Source organism: Pleurodeles waltl, chromosome 3_1, assembly GCF_031143425.1.
Source record: "Pleurodeles waltl isolate 20211129_DDA chromosome 3_1, aPleWal1.hap1.20221129, whole genome shotgun sequence".
In the NCBI taxonomy this organism is placed as follows: Eukaryota; Metazoa; Chordata; class Amphibia; order Caudata; family Salamandridae; genus Pleurodeles; species Pleurodeles waltl.
Window position 1 is genome coordinate 1,148,047,935 of NC_090440.1, and position 16,047 is coordinate 1,148,063,981.

The 16,047-nt window shown below is 46.6% G+C and overlaps 1 protein-coding gene across 1 annotated transcript in view; it reads left to right on the forward strand.

The window, feature by feature from the left end:
• The window catches only part of IGSF9B (immunoglobulin superfamily member 9B), a 1,080,599-nt gene extending 1,064,844 nt beyond the window's left edge, over positions 1–15,755 (forward strand). Inside the window, exon 20 of the mRNA XM_069224455.1 lies at positions 12,774–15,755. Within this exon, the coding sequence (XP_069080556.1) occupies positions 12,774–12,997 (224 nt within the window). The 3' untranslated portion in view covers positions 12,998–15,755. The remainder of the gene's footprint in view (positions 1–12,773) is intronic.
• The last annotated feature ends 292 nt before the right edge of the window (positions 15,756–16,047 follow it).

Here is a 16,047-nt window from a genome sequence, read left to right on the forward strand (position 1 = left end):
TAACTTCTACAATATGTAAACTATTAATCAGAAATGGGATTGGAAAAGGTTAGAAAACAGTGCAAATAGCAATAACCACTAGTGACCCTAGGGGGAGCCCAAACCATATACTTAGAAAAATGGAATGCGAATCCCAGGACCCCCACCTAGGTTAATGGAATGTGTAGAGGGGAGCTGGGGGTACTAAAAAACGACATAGGTAAGTAACACAGTACCCCTCACCCACCAGGAAAGTAGGAGTAAATCACTGGAATTTCCCCAAACCACCCCATAGGAAGAAAAAGAAGAAAAGAAAACAACCAGACAAGACTGCAAGTAACCAGCGGTGGATTCCTGGATAAGAAGACATGTGGAGAGAAGGGACCTAGTCCAAAAGTCAGAGTGGAATCCAGGAGGAGTAGTAGCTACTACCAACCCAGCTGTACTTGCAGGAGTTGGTCGACGGTGAGGAAGAACAGGTCAGCACTGCAGCCCTGGAGCCAGAGAAGAGTTCCTGATGGATGCAGAAGATGTCCCACGCTGGAGTGAAGATTGCAGACGAGTGTCAGTGCAGAAATTCCACCAGCAAACATTGTCAAAGGCAAATTCTGGGTTAGTGAAAAAGTGGTGCTGCCAGGGACCAGCAAGGCCCGAGAGGACTCAACCCAGGACGGGGAGTAAGAGGGAACCCTCAGCAACACAGAGAGTCTACAGGAGAAAAGGCAGTACCCACAGGAGTCTCTCAGGACGGGGTCACAGAAGTTGCAGAAGGAGCCCACACAGCACCACAGAAAGGGATCCCATGCTGCAGGAGAACCACACAGAGGGCTGTGCATTACAGAAAGGAGTGCTGGGGACTGGAGCTACACGTCACCTGAAGATCCCTTGGGCGAGATGCAAACAAGCCTTGGCAGCTGCGAGAGATGCTGTAAACGGCGGTACTGTCCTGTGTGGGAAGGCAAGGGCTTACCTCCTCCAAAGTTGAACAGCTGGCAGAGAGGACCAAGAGGGCTACTCCGGACCACCACCTGTGATGCAGGATCCAAGCAGATTGCGGTGAGGAGAGATCCACGCATCCGGTTGTCGTTGCAGCAGGTGCCTGCAGATGCAGGGGAGTGACTCCTTCACTGAAAGGGAGATTCCTTCTTCTTCTTGTGCAGGCTGAAGAGTTGCTGTCTTCTGAGAATGTACAGCTGGGGAAATGTTGCAAAGCTGGCAGGAGCCGTGGAAGCAAAGTTGCAGAAGATTATTTTTCGTGGATTGCAGGGTTGTCAGTTCCTGTATGGTCCAGTCGCAGTTCCAGTGGCCAGAAGTTGAGGTGGAGGTTGCAGAGGAATTCTGCTGGAGTCTTGCAAGTCAAATCTGAGGACCCATCCAGGAGAGAGACCCTAAATAGCCCTTAAAGGGGAATTGGTCACCTAGCCAGGTAAGCACCTATCAGGAGGGGGCTGTGACATCACCTCCCTGGCCTTGCCACTCAGATGCTCCCAGAGTTCCCTGCCAACTTTGGAAACAAGATGGCAGAACCCAGCGACCCTAAGTAGGAGGAGCTCTGAGCACAACGCCTGGGATGGTGATGGACAGGGGAGTGGTCGCTCCCCTTTCCATTGTCCAGTTTTGCACCAGAACAGAGACTGGGGGACCCTGAACCGGTGAGGACTGGTTTATGCATCGAGGGCACCAATTGTACCCTTCAAAGCATACCAGTGGCTTGGAGAGGCTACCTCTCCCAAGCCAGTCATACCTATTTCCAAAGGGAGAGGGTATTACCGCCCTCTCCTAAAAAAACTCCTTTGTTCTGCCTTCTTGGGCTTGATCAGATCAAACAGGAGGAAGGCAGAAACCTGTCTGAGGGGGTGGCAGCAGCTTGGGCTGCCCAGAAAATGCTGGAAGACCGGTGGTAGCAATGCTGGGGGTCCTGTTTGGAGCCCCCAGAGTGCATGGAATCATACTTCCAATACTTGCAATAGTTTTGGGGTATGATTCTGACATGTTTGATACCAAACATGCCCAGGTTCGGAATTACTATTATGTAGTTGGACATAGGTAGTGACTTATGTCCAGTACATTCATAAAATGGCGTCACCGCACTCACAAAGCCCAGGAAAATGGGCCTGGAGTCTGTGGGGGTACCTCTGCTAGTGCAAGAGTGCCCTCACACACAGGTACCTGCACCCTGCCCTCTAGGCTGAGAGGGCCTACAATAGGGGTGACTTACAGTGACCTGGTGCAGTGACCTGTAGTAAAAACGGGTGCATGCACCCGTTTCACGCAGACTGCAATGGGCAGGCCTGCAGAACCCTTTGCATCGGCTCCGTTTGGGTGATAGAATAACTGCTGCAGCCCATAGGGATCCCCTGGTACCCCAGTGCCCTGGGTACCTAGGTACCTTATAGTAAGGACTTACATGGGGGGGACCAGTATGCCAATTGAGGGAAGAAAAAGGTACAGTTACCAATTTAGGAGTGAGAGAGCATAATCACTGGGGTCCTGGTTAGCAGGATCCCAGTGAACACAGTCAACCACACTGACAACAGGCAGAATATGGGGGTAACCATACCAAGAAAAAGGGCACTTTCCTACAAGGTGTTCACAGACAACACCATCGCAATATGGTACCGCAACAAGCAGGGTGGTGTGGGGTTGTGGACCCTTTGTCAAAAGGCCCTGCATCCCTGAACATGGCTGAAAAGCAAGGCATAATCCTGGTGGTTCAACACCTGGCAGGTTCTCTGAACGCCAGGACAGACGAACTCAGCCGTTGATGCCTAGCAGATCACAAGTGGTGTCTCCATCCAGAGGTGGCACAAGAACTCTTTCAGCAGTGGGGAGAGCCTTGGTTAGATCTCTTCGCCTCCGCAGAGAACGCACAATGTCAGCAGTATTGTACATTGGAGTTTCCATAGCGGCAGTTGTTGGGTGACGCTTTTCATCGCAAGTGGAGTTCAAGCCTCCTGTACGCCTTTCCGCCCATACCTCTTCCGCCCAGAGTTCTCAAGAACATCAAGAATGAAGTTTCTGGTACTCCAGACTGGGCACAGAGAGTCTGGTATCCCGATCCTCTGAAAATGAGCATTGAACCTCCGATCAGGCTGCCTTTTTGGGAAGATCTTCTTTTGCAGCAGCAGGGGAAGGTTCTCCAACAAACCTCCCACATCTGTGCCCTTATGCATGATGATTGAGTGGAAACAGTTGACAGCCTTCTACCTTCCTCCCGAAGTCTGTAATGTTATTCTGGCAGCCAGCCATCCCTCCACTAGGACAGTATACGCCTGCCGTTGGAAACGCTTCGTATATTATTGTACATAAAGATCTATTGATCCTCTTTCTGCTTCTCTGACATCCTTCTCTTAATCTTATCCATTGCCCAACAGGGTTCTGCCTTGGGCACTCTCAAAGGCTATCTTCCCACCCTATTGTTCCTTCGGCTGCCAGATCAAACTTCATTATTCAAATCTCCAATTGTAAATAGATTTCTTAATGGGCTTGTACATATGTATCCTCCTGCGCTCTTTGTCATGCCTCACTGGGACTTAAATCTGGTCCTCACTTTTCTCAAGTGTGCTCCCTTTGTGCAACTGCACAAGTGTCCCCCCTGGCTGCTCACCATTAACACTTTTTAGTGGCAATAACATCTGCCAGGAGGGTGAGTGAGATGCAGGCTCTTTCATCTAAGCAGCCATATCTCACCATGTTTCCAGACAAGGGGGCACTGAGAACGTGGGCTTATTTTCTCCCAAAGGTGGTGACCCCATTTCACCTGGGCCAGAACATCATCCTTCCCACGTTCTTTGCTCCACCGCATCCCTTTAAAGAAGAGAAATGACCACCGGCTGGACCCAAAAAGAGCATTTTCGTTCTACCTTGACCGCAAAAAAGAGTTCCGGGTGGATGTCCAAGTCTTTGTGGGGTACATGGGAGCAAAGAAGGGTTGGGTAGTGCAGATACAAACCATCTCACGCTGGGTCGTTCTCCATTAAGATCTGCTATGCACTGACCAAAAAGCAGCCTCTAGAGGGCACACTCTACCAGGGGCAAGGCTGCGACTACTGCATTAGCAAGAGGTGTTCCAATCCTGGATATCTGTCAGGCAGAGACGTGGGCATCATTGCATGACATCACTCCCTGGACAGTCAGATCCGTAGAGATCGACACTTTGCCCATTCGGTCCTGCATGATTTTTTTGTGTAAAGAAGATTTGTCCACAGCCCACCACCAGGAGGTCATGGTTTGGGTATCTTTTCTAAGGTAGGGAATCTACAGCGAGAAGTCTCTAGCAGATGAACAAGTTACTTACCTTCACTAATGCATTATCTGGTAGAGACTTTATCTAGCTGCAGATTCTTTGCACCCACCCATGCCTCCCCACTATGCAGACAAGTCTAATAGTGTCAGGGGTTGTCCCTTTCAGGGCCCTAGTTTTGCACAGACAAATAGTTGCCTCTTTCCCTGGCTCTATGCTTCTGGTGGGTATGTTTGTGGAAAAGAAACTGACGTACGCTCGCCTGGGTTGTGCTTTTAGGCAACCGTGGCATAACAAACGGCTCCAACTACGCAGATGACACCACGCAGATCCAAACAACACCATCCGACAGTGTGCGCAAGGGTATTGCTCAGCAAACATTCCGGATTCCAAACTGACACCGGGGAATTCTAAGGTAAGGAATCTGCATCTAGATAGAGTCTCTACCAGAAAATGCGTTACCGAAGGTAAGTAACTTGTTCATCTATTTTTGTTAACCACTGGCTGCATTGATTGTCCTAGTATCATCTCCTAGAGAAGTTTAGTTCATGATGCTAAGCAAGGTTATAGGATCATCCATTCCTTAATACTTTGCCATTTGAATAGCAATGGAACTGTATGTTTTTTTTTTTTTTCCTACTATGGTCCTATAAACTACTAGTTCTAGTATTCACTTGTGAGAACTTGTGACTTACAGGAAAGCAGCTCTCAGACTGACATCCTCCATGCCATTTTCTCTGTGGCAACAATTTGCTTTTTGATCTCTGCAACAGGAACAGTACCACTGTGCTGTTAAGAGTTTGGCCTGAGACACGTGATTCATGGCCGAACATTCACCTGCGATGCGTCGTGCCCTCAGGCTCAGGGTTCAGTCATCAACAAATCTAGAGTCTTCTTGGCTGTAGTGTGAAGGTATGGAACATGCAACCATCTAATTCTACCATAAGGTTAACACCAAATACCCCTGGAGTGACCAGCACACCTTTTGTAATTTGTGTCTCTCTCCAGTACAGGAGTAGACCTCTTGTAATGCCTGCTGTGCCTTCTGCAGCAAAAATACCCTACGACACTGGAGAGAATCATGGTGGGCTCTCTATAAGTTGCTGTTAACTCTCATCCTGGGGACCCATCTTCTTTGGGCTCAGGAGGAAGAAGCTGGGCCCTCTGGCATTCCAGCAACCCAGGGAAATGAGAGTCAGAAAACCATCTTCTCAAAGATCACTGAAGCAGACGAGGAGGTAGCGAAGGGACTTGCTGTGAAAGAGGCATAAGTCCACACCCCATGCTCACAAACAAGATCTACTCCTTGCCCCTCTTTAGCACCACAGGTGCCACAAAGTCAGTATCAACCCCTGAAACACCCCTAGACAGAGCACATCTCTGAGGTAGTCAGGCTTTGAGCCCCAAGCAGAGTCATCAATGGCATGAACCTAGGGCTTGGCTCCCCCTACTGACACTCTCCAGGCTTGAAAGACTGGGTCAGTGCCTACCAAAGCCCCATGCAAAGGTTGCGAGCCATGCCATTTGAAACTGCCTTGACCTCAAGGCCATTAAGAGGCGCATTCGGAGCTGAAGTCAGTGCAGAAACCCACACCATCATTGGCATTGAAAGTACAACTGAAGCCTCCCTGGTTACCGAGAACAGACACTACCAAGGGATCACTCTTCAAAAAACTCTCTGAGGTCCTCAATGCTAAGGAGAATTTTTTTTATTTATCAGGACACTGGCAAAATCTTCGCCAGGTCCCAGGACTTAGCCTGATCTCGGAGAAAGGCAGCCTGACCTTCAAGGATAGGCCACTTCTCTGGTCCGCTATACTGCCAACGAAAAGGGTTAGGAATGCAACTTACAGCTACCACACTTTCCACCTTTACCTGTAACACTTCCTCCACCACTTTCACCTCCACAGTTTCCTTCACCCGACCCACAAGACACCAATTGAGAATGGGAGTCCTTATCCCCCACAACACTCTTATAATTACCCCTTTATGTCTGGGAGAGAGAAGACTCATGGAAAGATTAGGTAGTCTGCCCTCAAGAGGATCAAGACTCTAAACCCTATCCCACGTAACACTCTGATGAAGCCTCCGCTCACCAGTTGGTGATTCAGCAAGCTCCCTAGCTCCATCAAGTTAAAATGCAAACTGTGCTGGGTGAGGACGACTTCCACATTGAGACCCTCCTGAAGGAAAGTCTGCTGCCTGCCAGATTAAAGGGAAGTTTGAGGTCGGCTATGGATAACTTTAAGGAGCCCATGAATGCAAAGTGTTTGATACCCAGGGTCGAAAAGAAGTTTAAGCCTACTTTTGGTGGCCCTGTCAATATCTGTGGCCAAGCCGCCCCTGATTCAGTCATGCACACTGCACAAAGGAGGGCATCTGCTCAGTCAACAGGGGACGTCCCCACCGAGAAATAGACCAAATCAAACAAGCATGTGGCCCTCGGAACCGCTACCCACAAGTACATTGCCAATTCTGTAAGTCTGCTTTGCCACTATGACTTATTACTCGGAATAGCTGGTCAGGAACCTCCTAGAGGCCTACAGGAAGTAGGGCAAGTAGCTCATTGCTGAGGGTGAGATTACCAGCAACACATATATTAGATGCACCCTCTGAAAAGCAGATACAGCTTCTAGAGGGATTAGTACCAGCATCCTTCTCTACAGATGCACCTAGCTTAGGATTTCAGCTCAAAGTGGAACATCACCTACTTAATGTCCCTTTTGATGGTGTGCATCTGTATGGTCGCCAGGTGGACAAGCTACTCAAAAAAATCAAACATTCTACCCAGAAAAGATGGACTGCCAAATGATCAGTGGCCAGATGTCAGTCCACCTCCACAAGAAGCTCTCGTTGATGCTGGGCTTTCTCACTGTGCACCACGGCTGACTTAGACACCCAGATTCCAGGCAGCTGAACCCCGTGATCTGGAACCTGAGGTCCTAGAGTTTGACCACCTTAAACGTACAAAGGAGTACATACCTATATTGCAGAAGTCACGCAGAACCCACTACTCGTCTAATGTGCAGCAAAGTGCAAAGGGGTCATGCACTACTGTTTCTTCAGTTACACCCTTTTCAGCTCTCTGTACATTAGATTGTCTCTCCCTACTACTGCTATACAAGACAGGCCTTGCCTACATTTTCATACACCTACCCCTCACTGCAGTTGCTGCATACCTGGCAACACCTAACTTTTAAAGGTCCCAACCATTTAATGGAGGTACCTTTGAAAAGTAACACCCCCACCTGTATGTGGATCCTGATTGTGATCCTCACATGAGTCCTGGTCCCACTTTTCGAGCCCCTACACTCATGTAATCGTTTTTATCTTGGAATGTATTCTTATTAATCGTATTCACATTCTTTAGATGCATTAGTAAGCCCAAAGCTCAATACAAGAACCATTCATCCAAGTTGGTCCTTCAGGCCAACTCCATGTTTCTGCCCAAAGGTTGCATCATCTTTACACATGAAGCAGAACATTCAGCTGCTTCTCACTGCATGCCCAAGATGTTAAGAGGACATTCATCTGCTACATTGCTAGAATTAAGCCATACAGCTTTTTATAGCCTTTGCCAAACCTCACGGGTCTCATCCCATCTCAAAATCTGGTTTTGTGAAATGGATTGTCAAGTGCTTTCAAATCTGGTATGCTAAGGCAAAGCGCACAATCCCCGTGCCTCCTAGGGCCTGATCCACACACAGAGGCCACTTTGGCCCTACAAGGTAGTATCCTTTTGACGGATATCTGCCAAGCCATCCCCACATGTGTTAACCAACCTCTGCTGTGTGGGCTTTCTAGCCTATCAAAAGGCTTTAGCTGTCTAAGCTGTGCTAAAACATTATTTCTGATGGATCAATCTAACTGCAAATTCCTCACCTTAGAATACTTCCCATGCACTAGTCTGGATCCAGAAACCTTTCTTCAGCTGTGCTCCTGCGGGCTGCCAGGTGGTGCCCTGTGGCTCCCCGTTGGCTCCATACTGCCTTGTAAGTGTCAGAGCAGAGCTGAATGTAAGTGCCACCCCTGTACTCTGATGCTGTTTCCTTTCTTCTGCAACTTCTGACGCAAATCTGGAGGTCCACTTCCAATCTCCTCAGCATTCTGATGACTTTCAAGTTGTGTGATAAATGAGCCCTCATGCACCCAATGGCAGTCAGGACCAGGTGACGAAGCTGTATGTTGCTGAGCACAAGAAGAAGCTTCAGCCTTCGCACGAGTCCTTCCCCAAGTCGGGGGAGCAGACTTGGACCCTCTTCCGAGGCGGTTCGCTCAAGCAGTCACCTTTATGCTAAAGTACTCCAGTGGGCCAAAAACAGAGTCCAATTGCAAACATAAAATGAAGCAGAACTCAACCCCATCCACCATCCTGAACCTAAAGAGAAAGTAAGTAGGTGATACGATTCCTGATCCTGGTTCACCTTGTCCCCTGGGGCATCGGAGGTGCCACAGCCATTGAAGCCTTCAAGAAAGGTATGCTGAGGTTTTTTGGCTTGCTTTCGGTTCCTGTGGAACACCCTCCGGTCCCAAGGACCCGCAAGTGCCCCGGTTGGGTTGCCCAGTGGCTTGACTCTCCACTTGGGCCACCAGCGGAAAACAAAATGCATTATTTCCAGTGATGGTCCAGAGGACGACAGAGGTTCTGGATTTACAGCTCCGTTCAGGTGAGACCAAAGCAAACATCCTGAATTTGTTTTTAGCAGCCTTGGCCAGCTACTTCTGAGCCCTTCCTCCCTTTTAATGAGGTCCTCACTGATAACTTGAATGGGCATTTGGGCAAATCTCTCTTCCTGCCCACCTATAAACAGTTTATTTTCTTACCAGACATCATAATCCAGAGAGCTTTGTGGTTCCAGCCTCAACAAGTAACCCATTCCCCACCACTCCTTTGTGTAGAGAATCCAATAGGATTGAGGCTTTTGGCAAGTGTATGTTTTTGTGCACCAGCCTGAAATTGCTTTCAGCGAATGCTGCCTGCTTACTGGGTCTCTTTCTATGACGTGAGGCACATGAGCAACAAGATTTTGCCAGCAGTCCTAGAAGACCTTAGGGTCTCTTTGGTTCAGGCAATCCATGATGGACAAGACACAGCCAAACATGTTATCCACGGTGGTCTAGATACTACTGATTGACAGGAGAGTGCAGTCTGCACCAGTGTTATACTTTGTCTACATGCGGGGATGAATTCCACAAGATTTTCCAGCACTGTACAGGCCTCCCTCACGGACATGGCATTTGATAGGCCACTCCTTTTGGTGAGAAGGTAGGCTCCACTTTAGATTTCTTGAAGCAAAGTAGAGCCACAGCATATTCTTTGGGTTTTCTGACACACTAGATTAAAACGTTCAGAGGCATATAGGCAAAGACAATTTCCACAACCAGTACAGCAGTCACCTTAGTCATTTCGAGGACTCTGGTCTGGTAGACCCAGGGGTCAGCAGGGACATCAGTCCTCCCATTCTCTTCCCCGTCTGCAAAAGCCACCAAACCACTTTAGTTTGCCTGTGGTGGAGTATGCTCAAGTAGTGAGGGACAGGATCTGTCATTATCTCCCAGGATGGCAATTCAGGTCCAACAGATAGGTCTTCTTTTTGCCCTGCCAAATATCCTATCACATCAGAGCAAATTTCAAACAAGCACCTCTCCATTTTCAACTGCATACGGTGCGGTTATTACTCTCCAAAGATAGTATTGAGAGGTTACTGGACCCAGAAAGAGGCTAGGGTTGTAACTCTCGCCTTTACTTGTCTCTAAGAAGGACGGGGATCTCAAACCCATTTTGAACCTTTGGCCTTTGAATGCATTCCTGCAGTACGACATATTGAAAATGTGCACGCTGGCCCAAGGCACATTGTCGGCAGTTTTGTGCGTTGGACTTTCTACAATAACACTTGTTAGGCGGTGCGTTCTGGATGGAATGGAACAGGGAAATCCTGCCTCTCCTGTTCCTAGTTCTGATGAAGATTAGGATCGACGAGGCCCAAGCCATCCTAGTGGCTGTGGTGTGGGCCAGAAGTGTGTAGCACCTGGAACATTTGGGCATAAACACCTGTCCTCCCATCACGCTACTGTTTCACAAGGATATTCTGTCACAACAACAGCGCTGGGTTTTCCTCCTGAATCTGTGCAATCTACACCTACATACTTGGAGTTTGAGCAGCAGGAACTGAGTTTGATCTGCCACCTGAAGTGGTCGATGTCATCCTGGCTGCTAGGCTGCCCTCCACAAAATGCATTGTGCTGGTCACACGAACCAGTTTATTGCATAGTGTAGCACTCATAAGACTGATCCCTTACAAGCAAAGCTGGTACATGTCCTTTTGTTTGTTTTCTTTTAGCCCAGCAAACCCTGGCAGTGGACACAATAAAAGTTATTTGGTACCATTTTGGCTTTCTGCATTTATTGGACTAACTCTCTTTCATCCAGTCATCTGTTGTGATGAGATTTGTTAAAGGTTTGGCATGTATGTCCCCTCCCAAGCCATTTGAGATGCCATAGAGAGACCTTAACTTGATCTTGAGATTTCTAATGTGAACACTCTTTGAGCCACTGCAAATCTACTCGCTCAGTCTCCTGTTTTGAAGACAGGCTTCCTCGTATATATGTCTGCTTGTCACATGAGCGGACTTCAAGCTCTCCCAACCAACATTCACTAATATTTTTCCCTGATAAGTTGCTGCTGAGGACTCAGACAACATCCTTTCCAAAAGTTGCGACATCTCTCTCCCAGTGTTCTTAATCCTCATCCCTTCAAAGAGGAGTAAAGGCTGGACTACAATAGGGCTCTGACCTACTTGATCTTATCAAGGATCACTGTTTGGATGATTAGCTTTTTGTGGGGTTCTCCAGGACTAAGAAATGGAAGGCTCTCCAGAAGAGAACCCTGTTGAGTTGGATGGTCATTTGCATCAAAATCTGCTGTGCACTGGTCAAGAAGCATCCCTGGGAAGGTCTGAAAGGCCGTTACACCAGCGCTTGTGGCATGACAGTCCTTGACATTTGGCGGACTGCGACGTCAAAGTAATTGCATATGTGCTCAATACATTACTGCCTTGACAGCCCAGTTCCAGTGGGAAGGGCACTTTGCTCGCTTAGTCCTGTGAGGCTTTTTGGTCTGAGTCCACTCCAAAGATCCTCTACCTAGGGAGGTACTGCTTTGGTATCTATTCAAAGATGAAGAATCTACAGTTAAAAGTATCTATCAGGGGAACAAGAACTTTTCATAACACTATTTCTAGTAGATATTCTGTCTAACCTCAGATTTCTCACTGCTGTCTCACCCTGTCCTTTAGAGCGGCCTCTTTTTAACATCTAAAAGTGTCCCAACTGAGTATTCCACACTATGGTGCCAACATTTGTTCTGTGTCTGAGGGTGTGGAAAGATAAAAATAAGAAACTGACATGAGCACTTGGGTAGCGTTTATATACAACTCTGCTCTGTATGTTCCAGGGAAGTATAGCACCAACGTAGAGCAGAGTGGCCCCACCTAGCTGCTCTTGGTTGCTCTGCTGAAGGGAAGTTTCTGTATCCAGCCCGTCACCTGGGGAGTATTCAAATGTGAGGAATCTGAGTTTAGATGAAGTATCCACCAGAAAAAGTGTCAGTGAACGTAACTTGTTCACCAAACATCTGCATCATCTACTTGCTAGCCACCACTTGGGGAGAAACTGCTTTAAGTCTAAGCAAATCATGTTTATCTACTGCCACACATTAAATGAATGGAAAATGTTACTTTCCTTGTAACCATCTGTTCTTAGCATAAAGTGCTGTAAATTCACATGTCTCTACTTTCCTCTGTGGAAGCCAGCGATGATCACAGATCCCCCCCCCCTTTCTTACCCTTTGCAATGCACAGCATCCCTACACTCCTCACCTACTGAGTAGGAAACAATTTGAGGTGGAGCCTGTGTCCTGGTGCATTGTGGGCCAAGAGTGGAATAACACATGGTCTTCCGACTCAAACATCTTCAAAGAAAAGCATATTACTAACATTTTGGTCCGAGACTAGATGGGCAGAGAATACAGAGCATATGAATCTACAGAACTACATGCTACAAACTGAGCGTGGCTGGTTATTTAACATGTGGGTGTGTGGGCATGCATGTGTGTGTTTGTGTGTGTGTTTTGGATCAGAGACTGTTTCTTGTTAAACGTTCTCTTGGACCCTCTACATAGGTTTGTTATTCAGTGTTCATGGCAAAGAGAAGATGCCCATGATGGGGAACTAGATTTAACAATAAGTGTTCCTTCTCCCTTTACCCTCGAAGCAAACATACTACACTTCTGCACTTCTGTAACTCTTTATATTCAGCTTGCAGTACTGCCATATCATTTGATTACGTGTAATGCAGAAATATTGTACAGAGTTTTCCTATGATCTCTACTGCTATCTGACATTAAAGTCTTTGTTTACTACTCTCTCCCCTTCCCTTATTCTGGCTACTCTCTACCCTTTACTTTTTTCTTTCCCTGTGTCTTTCTCCTTCCCTGCCTCCCTGTGTTATCTTTGTTTTTATGTCTCCCTGACCCTTTCCCCCCCTTCCCAGATGATTCTGCCTCCCAGGTTCAGCCGCTCCCTCATTCTCAGGTACTGCGGCCAGAGGAAGCTGCCTACCTCCGCAAAAAGAAAAGAACTCCACGACAGGACCCGTTTGCCCGCCTCTCCTCCCTGAAGGACGACCTCTGTCACCGACCGCAGTCTGATGATCAGAAAGCAATTCTAACCAGTGTCGAACAGGAAGACCCTGGTGGGCATGCCACCTTGCTCTAGCGCAAGTGGGAAGCGATGGCTCTGCTAATGGCATGAAGAAAATTGGAGTTATGTTCTGAATGGGTTTCTTTCCCAATTTCTCCCTTAAGTGAGGGATAGAGGTGGAAAGGAGTGACTAGTTTGTGGAATTCCAAGCTGGGTATTGTGATACAGAATCCTCGTGGTTTTGAGCATCTCTTTCGAGGGAAATAGTTGGCCCATTCAGTGTCTCCACCTGGCAGTCGTGTCACTTGTTATCCCAGAGCCACACTTACCACACAAATCTTCTGATTTGCCTGGTAATGAGAATTATGGCCAATAGAAGACTAGAAAACTGGGTGTGAATTCCATATAGATTCAAAAGAAAACTAGAAAACTGGGTGTGATTTTCATGTACATGCACAACCATGACTGCCCATTGATGGAATAGTGCACATATAACAAGTTAGATGATCACCATAAATGATCCTGAGACTGGGCATAATGTAAATACAAGATGGAAGAGGGAGGGTCAGTGGGCAATTGCATGTTTCTACCAGAGGTATCTTTTGATAGCAAGTTGCTAGTTCAAGTGGGAGGGGAGAGGTGTTGACAGTGGAATGTGATATTTGGTACGAAAAGCAACCATTGTGACAATTCTGTTGCAAACCTTGTTGTGACTGTACTATTTCCTGCCAGCACCAGCATCAACTCCAACCCTGCCTGGGTCAGCAGTGGGGAGGGAAGGGATGGAGGTGTGCTTGGGTGATAACTGTGGATGTGCAATAGGACATGGCAGTTGTGGTGTGGGAGGGTTTATGTTCTCATATGCTGTGTAAAACTCTAGTTGGGAATGGGGGTTAAAATATTTGTAGTAAGTAGATACTCTCTTCGTTTAGCAGAGTGCTCTTGAGAGAGCAGTAGAATGCTTCCTGTGTCTGGCATGCATTCTAGCGTGCACACATGTGGAATTGACTGTATTATCTCCATCCCTTACTTGGTGTTCAGTCACCTTTACAATCAATGAGGGAATAGGAGGTTGTTGCACACTGATAATTTAGTAAGTCGCTAATGCCCCCTTCACGTACATCCAGTGCGGACTGTGTTGGGTGAACTTGCTTTGCTTAAACAATGAATCTATAGAAACCTCATTCCACAGAGCTGAACATACCTCCACAGACAGGAGGTGCCCAGATAGGCAAGAATGACCTTCTCAGTACTGTTTATGGTGCTTTTATTGGTGTAGGACACTGTGCATCCCAAACACCCGATTTCCATTGATCCCTCAGAGCTGGTGCTAACCCAGCAAGGGAAGTATTGCATTACATTGCTCTTGTGAGCTTTGTGGGTAAGGAATTGGAAACAGGGCAGGGTGTAAAGGATTGGGCGGCACGGTCCATAACATATACTGGTGCTACATCCATTACTGTTCATACCACCTATCCTCCCCTTCCTTGCCCTATATCTTTTTCACCCATGATTCTTCCTCTAGTTATCACTCGATGACAGCATGTTCCACCTTTATTTCATGACTTAGCTTCACCAGGCCAGAACTTCCATGCTTTTGCACTAAGGCCTGGATTGAGTATCATCCAAGGTGTGATTTTCATGCCTGAAATTGGTGCAAGATCATAAAGGAGACCGGCATAAGCCGTATCTCCTATTACCTCATAGGAGCAAGTGGGAAGCAGTCCCTGACAAGGATGCACATCGCCCTATTCTTCCCTTATTCTTTTCTATATCTTTATAATGGAGGTAACATTGTGTGACTGTGAGGGTCCTACCTTGTAGCTGTTTCACACTTGACATTTTTAAGAGAGAATACAGTTGTTACTTATGTTACACATTTCGTACGTAGACACTTCAAGCAAATCAGATGTGATCTATTCTTGCAGCAATTCGGGCTGATCCTCATTCATAAGTTTTTGTTTCCTTGTTAAGGTGAACTTAGCTTATTCAGGATCATCTTTTGTTATATGGACAAGACAGTGCTAGACTCTCTCGTTTTGGGATGCATTCAGAAATAATGTTTTTGTTTTCACAGTTTCACTATTTCTTGGGGAAGAACTCTTGATCCACTTTTCATCAGTATCTTTCTTGTCACTTATAAATAGCAGTTTTCCACAGGGATCATGTTATGGACCAGGGAGATGTAATATTACAGCACATCCACGGAAATACATTTGCATACAATTAATCTAAATGTATTTTGCAGCCACTCATGGACCGGGACTAACCACTTGTATTATTGATTCACATGCTTTGCACAATTCTGTCGAAAGATTTGGTCATTGGCTGGAGACTTAACTTGAATGACTCCTAATGACATCAGCTCAGAAGTACATTTAGGTTTTTGGGCTGAAGAAAGCACCATGTATGTTTTCCCTCTTTGTAACAAGCAGTTGAGTGTGTACTTACACACTATGTATAACTTGAGTCTTCACCAGAACAGCTAAGATTTGAGTTGTACAGCCTGGTTGATTTTTCATACCCAGGACCTAGATAATATGGAAAAATGCTGAGCTGGATTTGCCATTATGCTGGCAGAGTGAACAGATATAAATTTGTAAGCTCAATCAACCTACCCAGAACTGTCTACTATACTGAAGGTCACTCAAACTTCAAAGAAGCTGAATCTGTAAAGGCTTTCAAACCATTTGATTTTAAACCAAAAGAAGAGAATGCATTTGAGAATACAATGTAAATAAACTCCCCTGTACTTATGTTGACTGTACAAAATACCACACACCTATGAACCATCATTTGAGCAAGAGACACGCTTGTTCAGAAGATCATAACCAAAAGACAAAAAAGATTTGATACCTTATCAGCATCATCGACCTCAACCCTACCAAAACACCACAGCATCAACCCAAAACGCATCCTTTATATTGTGTCAAAAAAGCATTGGAGGTGAGATTGAAATCTTATCTTTGACCTTGAGCCAGAACAGAATCTTCTTCACTGATGAGCCTCTGCTGAAAGTGGCTTATTTTTTTTGTTTTAAAGAAAGTGGCTTATTTTCAGTACTGAAAAGAGAGTTTGACACTGCATCTTAGGCCTCGAAAGGGATTAAAAAGGAAACAAAACTT